This window comes from Mauremys reevesii, linkage group 2, assembly GCF_016161935.1.
Source record: "Mauremys reevesii isolate NIE-2019 linkage group 2, ASM1616193v1, whole genome shotgun sequence".
In the NCBI taxonomy this organism is placed as follows: Eukaryota; Metazoa; Chordata; order Testudines; family Geoemydidae; genus Mauremys; species Mauremys reevesii.
In genome coordinates, this window is record NC_052624.1 from 185,678,516 (window position 1) to 185,689,187 (window position 10,672).

A 10,672-nucleotide genomic window follows, 5' to 3' on the forward strand; every position below is an offset into this window, starting at 1 on the left:
AAAGTTTCTATTTGGTTACAGTATCTAACACTTGTTAGAAAAAGCTCTTGCAAAAGAGCATCTGTAGTATACAGCTATTAAGCTATATTCAATATACATTAGTGTAGTGAAAAAAAGTTATGTTTTTATTCCGTATTTTTACTAGTAAGACCAGAACACTTTAAATAATTGAAAAGGCATTAGAAATTACAAATGCCAAAATAAATCAAATACTTCATTCAGATACACATGTTTTCTAAAACCATATCCTCTGATATACCAAGATTGTATCCTTATTAATACACTTATGCTAGTAAAAGGATTAGATATCCTGATTACTCCTGCAAGATGAACATTATACAAAAAAATACAACAGTATTGTTTTCTGTAGAGTGATCCTTCAAGAATCAGCAGATTTGTTGGCACCTTCTCCTTCAGCTTCCTGGTAAGATCAATTTCCTTCACAATGAGAACTAAGTATAAATTTCAAGAAAGCCTCATTCAGTGAAATTAGACATCTGTGTTTCTCTCTTGTTCTTATACATACCTGATAGGGATGATATAGGAAAACAGGAGGAGGAACCGAAAAAGGTTGCGGTACCATGGGCCTACAAATCCTTGCAAGGTTACCATAACAATTGAAAGGGCAACTAGAGCCAAAAACAGGGCTTTGGTCAGTTGATTCAGTTCAAGATCCAGTAAACCAACCTAAAGGAAGCAATATAAATCAGTAAATACAAGTTAACCATAAATCATTCACATATTGACACCTTATGCAATTATTCAATTAGAAACTAGAAGGCCACTAATACTTATTTGAAATCTGTTTTAATTATGTTCAACTGAATTGGAATAACCAAAGCTGAATATTTTTCCACATTTACATGAGACAGAAGTTTTCCAATAATACTTCCAATAGTCACAGAGTGAACTGTCCCATAAATACCTTTTGAGTTACCTTATATCTGACATGGAGACCATCACCTTGTGGGGGAGGGGGGAGTTATTTCCTTCTATCACATATTCAGACCAGAATTTCTTTTGAGCAAAACTACTGACTCTACATGATTTCTTTGTAGCATATACTGTTCATTTGCCGGTGTAGACCACCAGACTTGGTAGAGTTGAGAATAATAAGTCAGATATGAGAGACATTAATACTACCTGTAATTTGCAAGCATACAGTACTACTTTAGAAGAAATACTATTTTGGAAATCTGACCTTATTCCATCAATTTTTCCATGACCTTTTTTTAAAAACAGTTATTATATAAAATCCATCTTATTACTAAAGAAGCTTTTCATAAGTATTGAGATAAATAAAAATCAATTTCAAATGGAACGTCTATTGATTGTGATTTAAAATAGCAAAATAGAACCCAGGCTTTCCATAAGTAAAAAAGAAAATATATTCAATCTCTCTGATAAGCATTATCCTAAATAATGTGTCATGCCAGTAGATCTCCCATCAGCTACTATGTTTCTAATGAAAAGATATTTTTAAAACTCTGTAACTAAGATTCCCACTATTTCAATCATGTGTATTGTATGCTAACTATTTGAGATCCACTTTTTTGGATCGTCTTTTAGTCAGTAAAATATGTGGGAAAATTATGTCAGCAAGACATGCCTAAGCCCCATTGCAGAGGCCCTTTTATCTTTAGACCCTGCCAGCAAGGACAGTAAAACATAACACTTTCCTAGATAAACAATCTGTAAAGAAACTATTTTTAAATAGTTCTGAAAAATTCCAGCATTCTTGCCTGAGCATGGGCTGTCCCTTCCCTTGAGAACCAGGCAGCTGAAGACCACAGCGGCTGATTTATCAGCTGCATTTAAAAAGCAGCACAACGAGGACAAATATCTTGCAATTTCCGCTGCTTCAACTACTACATAGTTTATGCTTGAATTATTGAGAAAAATAGGTTTTTGGATTAAAATGAAGAAAAATTAAGCCAGGGAAGTAGAGCATGTTTCAAAGCCCAGATCTTTTTGCGTTGACAAAGGCGGTCTAAGTTTCAGGCCTCGCTGAGGATCAGATGAAGTCATTATTCATTCAGTCAGGGAAAAAAGACTCAATTACCTCAACCTAAAGATGCTATCAATGAATGCAAAGTGCATATTTTACTCTATTCATCCAAATCCCATTAAAAAGTGAAAGGAATGATTTAATCTGGCCTTCTAGAGTTGGTCTTTTTTTGTAATAAAATAAAGAATCACTGTCTTGCAATATGCATAACCACTACCTCACTTTTTTTCCTGATCATAGCAGTGAAAGACTGTAAAAAGCCAAGACAAAAACTAACAGAAATGAATACAAAGTTTCTTTTGAAAAAATGCCACTCATAGGATAGAAACATTAAATGTAGTCCACTGCACATTGATATGTAGCTAATTCAAAGCATTAATACCTTTCTAATTGATGAAGACGGATGTGAACATAAGAGTTTGAAATCCAACTACAATGTTGTTGGAACAGTGTTTAAAGTAAGAAGAAAACTTTGAGGTAAAATATTTTTTTCAAGTACACAGTAAGAAAAGTCTTTTCAGGTATAGTGATTGTTATACAACTTCTCCCATCCCCACTAGTCTGTACATTACATTACTGTCATTAGACAATCTTAACATTTCTATTTGCTATCCACAGTGAAATCAACTTTACATGTGATGCCCATTCAAAAGAGGAGGATAAATCTATATTAAAAAAATAAATTCTTTAAACTGCATACTACATTCCTCAAAAATTCTCTCCTGGAATTATATATATAACACACACTAATGTAAACAGTTTTATACTCTAATGTTACTGTATGGGAGTATCTGCAATCAAACTATTCTCTATTTTATTCAGGTAGTTAAAAAGTCTGCCTCACATTTTGAAGAAAAAATAATTAACCAATTTCTTGTTAAATATACTGTAGTGTAGGTGAATTTGGGAAGATCATATTTCAATATATACCTCATCAATTGTGCTTTTATCGAGAGACTTCTAACATATACTACCAATGAAAGAACGAAGCTTTTCATAGCCAAAAGAACCTGTTCTACCCCTAAAATATTCAGAACCAGAATAAGTAATTATGGCTACATAAGAGAAAGGTGAATTAAGTATACTTAGTAATTTTCAACATTTATTACAATTTCCTATATTTGTAAAACAAATTTCTTCTGCTTGTCTTAATATTTGTCCTGTTTGAAATAACTGTGATAACAAAATTAAATACGCCACTGGAAATTTTAATCTCAGAGGGAAAATTTGTACATAATGTCTAAGACAGCCACAATAGTTTTGCAAAGGGGCTGCTCTAGGATAATGAACACAATAATTGCTTGTATAATCTAAAATGTTACTAATGGCAACAATCACAAATCCATTTAGCTCCTCTTTAATTTATGTACCAAGTTTTAAATAGCTAATGGTTCTCACTAAAATAATGGCTTATACCAACAAAAAAGGATAAATATGATATTCTCCTGCTTAAACAAAACAAAACAACCCCCCAATCCATCAGTCTAGTTTTTTATTGTATGTATTTATGTTTGAGTCAATGAAGGAGTAAAGGGTCTAATCTTCACAATGGTACATCAGAAAGCAAGAAGGCCCAAGTCACACCACTGCATCAACAAAATCAACTTATTTTAATTTTTGTGAGAAAGGTTGAAAGTGACAAAAACTTTGATTAAATAAAACATAAAAAACAAAGCTGTTAGACATAACAGTCCTGTAAGGTTTAATCTTATGAAAACATTTTTCACAGCTGTTACACTACTTTCAGAATAATTCTTCCAATGTGCCTAAATACACAAAAGGATCCTGTATAGTTCCTACCTATAAAACTTTTTTTTTTTTAAAGGGCACATTTTTGAGATATATCCTTCTATAAAGTTTATTTCAAAAGTAATTATATTGCAGTCAGCTTCTGCACTAACATCATATTGACTGCAATGGAGTTGCATGTTATGTATAGTAGGAACAGATTTGGCCCTCATTTGCATTTCAATAGCTGAAAATGTCCTGACTGCTAAAACAGACTCTGAACTGAACACTAAGTTTCATTCAAGAAATAATATCTAATGATATTTTTCTTTCTTTACAAACTTAAAAGTAATTACATCTCTACTTTGAAGTAGCAGGAATACCAAGAAAGGCAGATAAGTAAAAATGTAGTAATTTCAGACACTTCATTGTACGCTTGCTCACACACAATTTTCCTAATCCACATTTCTCAACCCCTTTCTTTACATTCTTGGTTAAACAGAAACAAGTTTCTCATTTAGAAAATAGCTGGTGTGCAGTTATTCATTCTCTCTCTCTCTCTCACACACACACACACGTTTTATGTTCATAGTGCACATCACCCACACATATCTGAAGCACTCTGGTTTATCATACTAGTCATCTGTTAAATAAAAGGGTGGTTTTTTTGCCTTTTTTTTTTTACACCATTAGAATGTATCGGTTCAATAACTTATGCTTGAAAGGCTCCCTAAATAAAATCAAACCAGAATGTTGCAATCCCATTTGAAATTTTAATATTTGTTACTAAAACTGTATTTACAAATTCAGATGTCAAAGTCTATAAAAATGTACTTTTGTTATTAACTGTAATAACTTCAAAGGAACTGCTGTGATTCAGTTCTCATACTGTGCACTTCTTTGTTAAACACTGGGTAACTGATTAAAGAAAAAAATCTAAATTTAAGATTGACTCAAGTCAACAAGAAGAAAGGAACTTAAATTTACACATTTTCCCTTAACTCATCTTATTGTGCCCAATGAATACCAAACAGCGTGAAACGGTGTGCATAATATGCTGTGTTCTGCACCAATACCTTCCTTATCCTTTTAATGAGTACATACAAAATCAAGAGAAAACACGTACATTAAAAAAAACAAAAACAGAAAAATGAAACATTTGAAATACCTAAAATGATCATTTATTGAAGAAAGTTTCTATCAGCCACTGTCTCTGTTTTGTCAGTTTTTAAATATATCACAGTCCTTTGTTTAATAATTCGGGGCAGCAATGACAAGGCAGGGGAACATTTCCCAAAGTGTTGCCAAAGTTATTACAAGTCCTGTACTTTTAGGATCATTTGTCTTTTTGTCTTCATTGGGAAACTACATAAAATTGGTGAACACTGTACTAGCCTTTATAATAAATTAATAATAATAATAATAAATTCTATTAGAGTATATGTTTCTAACAAAAGTTCCAGAAAACACCAATATGGATCCTCAAGTGTATTTTGTGTGAATTCTCTTACAAAAATGTATGTATCCTTTACATTGTCTTTCACACAATAATTTCATAGTGACAGCTATTATCTGGAAATGTGCTAAACTGCTCTGTGCTATTTTGAATAGTAAATCATGTGCTTAAAAAACCTGAATTTAATAGGCACACTAAACAGATTTGGAGATTTGTAATAGTGCCTTAAAATATTATACGTGTTATCTACTAGAAAATTTGTATCTAGTGAACTACATGCCTTTATTTTGTTACAAAATGTTTTGCATGATTAATTTTTCTATAGCTATACAGAACAAGATAGGTTAATGACAGATTCCTAAAAACAGACATGTTTGTTCCACAAAGGACTATCAATACATTTTAAGAATTAGGCCACTCATTAGTTGTCAGTTTCTGAGTATTTTCTTTTATGTTAATGAGCTATTTTTGTAATCTGCATGATACCTATGTTTGAACTAACTAATAATACAATAATCTCTTTCAAAAATCTATTTCTAGTTTGGTAACAGGTAATATTTATAATTTTGCTCAGGAATCTAAAATACAAGGTTACACATTTCCTCCCCTCTCTACCTACCTCAAATAAACATAACTGATTTCTTGTTGTCATATATTCTTAAAGTCAGGCACCTAAATAATTTAAATAAAAGTGGCCTGAATTTCAGAGATGCTCAACATTCACTAGTCATATTGACCACAATAGGAGCTCCCCAGGCCTTTTATTTAGATGCCTACATAAGGGATTTAAGTGCCTAAACAAAGGCACCCAAGTTTAAAAATACCAGCCATAGTTTCAATGACTTTTTAAAAATTATTCCTTCTCTTTCAAGTATGTGATATGTTTTATCCTAACAGAGAACATAAAGTAAGCAGTACAAGTAAACTGTAGCTTTCACAAAGCAAAAATAAACCAAGGAGAATTTAACCAAAAGAAAGGTAACTCCTGCTTATCATACAATGGATTATTAATCTTAATTTTATTCGTTTTCCCATTATTTCTAGTACTCTACCCAGCTTGAAAAAAAAATGTAACCGCTTTATCCCAAGACATTCCTTAATCTACAATTACCACTTTTAGAAACCAAGCTTTGGTGGTTGATGACTTTGGTTGCATGATTAGTAACATTTTTAACATTAGTAATGCATTTCAATATTTTGCCACAGTACACTCTCTGCCTCAAAACTTAAAAGGTAAGCAAGCAATTTCCTAAAGGGTTGCCATATCAGAGGTTGGTCAGCAGAGGGTGCTCAAGATTGATGCTATCTGCTGTCTTTTAGAAAGTCCTCATTTGGTAATACAGTACAAATTAAACAGCTCTGTTTCTTTACTGGATTACTCAGTCATATAGTTCTACTACAATGCTGCTAGATCAATGGACAGTATTTTTATTTTACTTTTTTATTTGAAACACTACTCAGAGGAACTCTATTTTAATGTAATTTAGACTGTGCATTGAACCTTCATTACATTTCTGTGCTTACACTTTTTTTTAAAAAAGTTAATGTTACAACTTAATCTCCACACTTTTATACTGACACAAACAAAAACTCTTCAAGGCATTAGTGAGCAGGTGCGGTGCATTGGTACCCAACACTCTTTAACTACTTTAATGTAATGGAGCTGTTACACACAAGAACAATTGATAAAAATGTACATGAAAAGATTAATGGTTTCTAAAACTTTGATGACTACACAGGTCTTTTGCTTTCTTAATAACGTGCTATCCTCGATTGTAAGCTATCAATTTTAAATGGTTTTCACAAGACCACCCATCAATTTTGAATAATTACTTCAATCACCTGAGCCATCTAGTGACATTGGAAACCACAACATTCAGTATAATTTAATATAATCACAGGGTTAAACATTCATTTTTCAATTTAATCTAATTAAATAAGCTCCACATTTTCAAACTTAATTGTGTAAAGTTAGGCACTTAAATAAAAATGGTCTGATTTTCAGAGTTTCCCATTAAATCCAATGGACACTGAGGATACTCAAAACCTCTGAAAAATCTGGCCACTTTTAGCTAGATTCATAAATACACATTTACATGCCTAACTTTGGAAATCTAAATTGCAAAATTTTGGGCCAAGGTTTGGATTTTTTGGTAACTATATTTACACAGATATTTTATACAGATTGTTAACTTCCTCTTGAGTTTCATTTTCACACTATTCAATGATTCAAAACTTTTTTTAAATTCATCATATACATGTACCATCATATACTTAAGCAGTTCTCTTAAAAGTAAGAGCAAAGAGCAAGTATGTTAAAGCATATTCAGAAAAGAATACTTTTTTTCCAAATACAAGGGGTTAAATAAGTCAGTGACACACTTCAAAGGCCTGATGATAATATTACACAAGTCAATGGAATTACATAGGTGTGAAACTAGAATTATGAAAATCAGGCCCAAGGTGTAAATTGTTAGAACAGAGTTTAGAATACCTGAATGAATAAAATCAACATAGCAGCTAAATAACTGATATTAATTCCTTTGAAGAAAAACAATATTATATGTGAGCTCACTTGATTTAATATAAATATTAGCTAGCTTATTTTTCATTTAAGTATTAGACAACACAAATATTATACAACACACACAAATAACTATGTAGCCTATACTCTCCCAGCATATTCCAAGCCATTACACTAGTTGCTAGTATAAATCTGAGGTAACTTTCTGGAAAACGACAGAGTTATTCTGAATTTACACCTGAGCTCAAAGTGTTGCATCAAATATTTGTTTTCAGTTTCAGGTTTTGCAAGGAACTTCTATCTTTATATGTAGAAAGTTAAATGCATGGGTTATTCAATTAGGTCAATTCATAAAACCTATAAGAGGCTAATAGTTCTTTCAAAAAAGTCTTTAAAATGAAATTGATATTTTTTAAAAACCACATACATTAGAAAAAAGTTTCAGGATCCCCCCCACCTCAAAAAGAAAAGGAGGTGGTAGCAACCCTTTCCCCCCAGGAGTTACAACTCCTAGATTAAGAACTCCTCACCACCTATATTAATGACACACATATTTGAAAGAGTTTGTGTGCCTATCTAGTGGGTCACAGTTAAGGTTACCAGAATGTTTGGAGGAAATTTCATATTAATTTTTTTTATAGTAGTGTGTGGAAATTCTATTATAAAAATGGGGCCGAGAAGTTTCGTGTTGGAAATTGTGAACCATGCATAGAAAGTTCCATGTGCAGCAGGCTCCTTAAGGAAGAGCAGAGGAAGACCTTCACTTTGGTGCATCTACTATGGTTCAGGTGCCCCCATCCTCCACACTTCCTAAAGTACACATGGAAGATGCCCAGAAACTAGACGGACTATTGTTTGCAGGAAAGGAGGTCCCCTTATGCCCAATTTGGGGGCCACTGGGGAAGCTTGTCACTCCAGCAGGTAGGCATCTTTTATTAAAACCACCTTCTCTCCTGTCTATCAAAAATTTTTACAAGTTCACTTGTAATTATGATTATTTTCTCCATCACCTTTTGTGGCAGAAAAAGAATATTAACGAGTGCAAACAACTTGGCTGTTCTTATTATAAGATTTATTTTAGATCTACCTCTCCTGAAATGCTGAACTGTTTAAAACAAAGTAAACTGCAAGAGAAAAGAAGCAAACTAGTTTCCTTAAATTTTCAAAAACTGTAATTTTTAATTCATTCAAACCCTTTGACTACAGAATAGATTAATTTCAAACTTTCCCAGAATCTGAATCCCTGCATCAAGAATGAATCAGTAGAATAATATTTGTTGTGATGCACTTTTGTTTTCATACTTGTCTTTTTCCAGGATTCTGAGAAAAAACTGATTTACCCTCTCCACAAAAAAAAAAAAAAAATCAAATCTCTAGTGGACTTTATTGCCTTTTTCTGAGTTTTCCATCTTTTGCACATCTTTGTTACTCAAGTAATTATATAAAATATATTTGATAGGGGTTTTTTAGTACAAGAAACATTAAACTTTCATTCACAGACAAACATTTCACTTTATAAATGAAAGTTAACTATCTACAAAGATGAAAGGGAATTGATGAGAATATCAAGATTCTTGCTATTCTTGTTTATTAGGAAAAAAGAGCAAAGATAAAGCCATGATTATGCCTCAAAAACAACTGAAAAGCAAAGTACTGAACATCATAAAGTAGATGTTACCTTTTATGGTAGCATCATCACTTTCAAAGTAGCACAACATGAGCAATCTAAAGAAGTGATCAAAATGACTAAAGCTGTATGTTCTAGATATACTCCAATCAGATTTAAACATCCACTAGTAGATGTGGCAAGTGAAGAAACAGAAGAAATAGTAAAGAAGAAATTAAAAGAATCAGCATTGACATTAATACAAGATAGTCGATGAAACATTAAGAAAGTGACCTAATAATGGATACAAGCATCTATACATGGAAAATGCATCCAGGTTTACTGCTGCTGAGTTTACATTTCAAAGAAGACGAAAGAATAGTGTGTCCCCAAATTGCTGAAGATGCCATCCAAGAAAGCAGAGAAAAGTATGACAAGGAGATCTGTAAGTCAGCATTTTGTTGTGAAAAAGACAAATGTGATCATATGATGTATTAGGTGAGGCATTTCCAGTAGAGATAGAAAAGTACTAATGCCATTATACAAGGCACTGGTAAGACCTAATTTGAAATATTGTATACAATTCTGGTCTCCCATGTACAAGGAATATGAATTTAAACTGGAACAGATACAGAGAAGATCTGCTAAGACGATCAGGGGAATGGAAGGCCTATCCTATGAGAGGAGACGGGACAAACTCGTCTAGTTTAGTCTAGCAAAAAAAGCCAAGATGGGATACGATTGTCCTCCTCTATTAATATATTACAGGGGTAAATACCACGGAGAGTGAAGAGCTATTTAACCTACAAGACAATGTAGGAACAATAAAAAATGGATGTAAACTGGCCATGAACAAATTCAGGCTGAGAAGGCCTCTATCCAGCAGAAGGGTGAAGTTATCGAACAGACTCCCAATAGGAGTTGTAGGGGCAAACATCTTAATGAGTTTTGAGAGAGAGCTGGACAGATGTATGAGTACACTTGTATGATGGGGTTGCTTGTACTGGTCAGAGCTCAGGAGTGCTGGGGGTCACATCTGATTTATGTCTTATGTTCCTAGTGCTCATACATCAGGGTTTCAGTTGGCCACTGGCAGGGCTCAGGAAGGGATTTCTCCCCCATCCACCCTTCCAATATATTCTGGAAGGTGGTTGTTTTAATTAAAAAAAAAAAAATCTCCTTCCTCTGAAACACCAGGGATGGCCATGGCTGGAAATGGGAAATTGGGTGGGTTGGCCCAGGGTTCTGAGTTGGTAGGGACCATCCTTTCTCTCAGGTACTTGGCAGGCTCAGGCTCACTATTTGCCATATGTGGGAATGGGAAGGATTTTTTCCCCAGGTCAGATTGGC

General features: G+C 33.2%; 1 protein-coding gene across 6 annotated transcripts in view; it reads right to left on the minus strand.

The window, feature by feature from the left end:
* Positions 1–10,672, minus strand: part of ATP9B (ATPase phospholipid transporting 9B (putative)) — a 301,811-nt gene that overhangs the window by 87,799 nt on the left and 203,340 nt on the right. For all 6 annotated transcript variants that reach the window (XM_039523932.1, XM_039523933.1, XM_039523931.1 and 3 more), the window contains one exon: positions 527–687. In XM_039523932.1, coding sequence (XP_039379866.1) covers positions 527–687 — 161 coding nt within the window. The remainder of the gene's footprint in view (positions 1–526; positions 688–10,672) is intronic.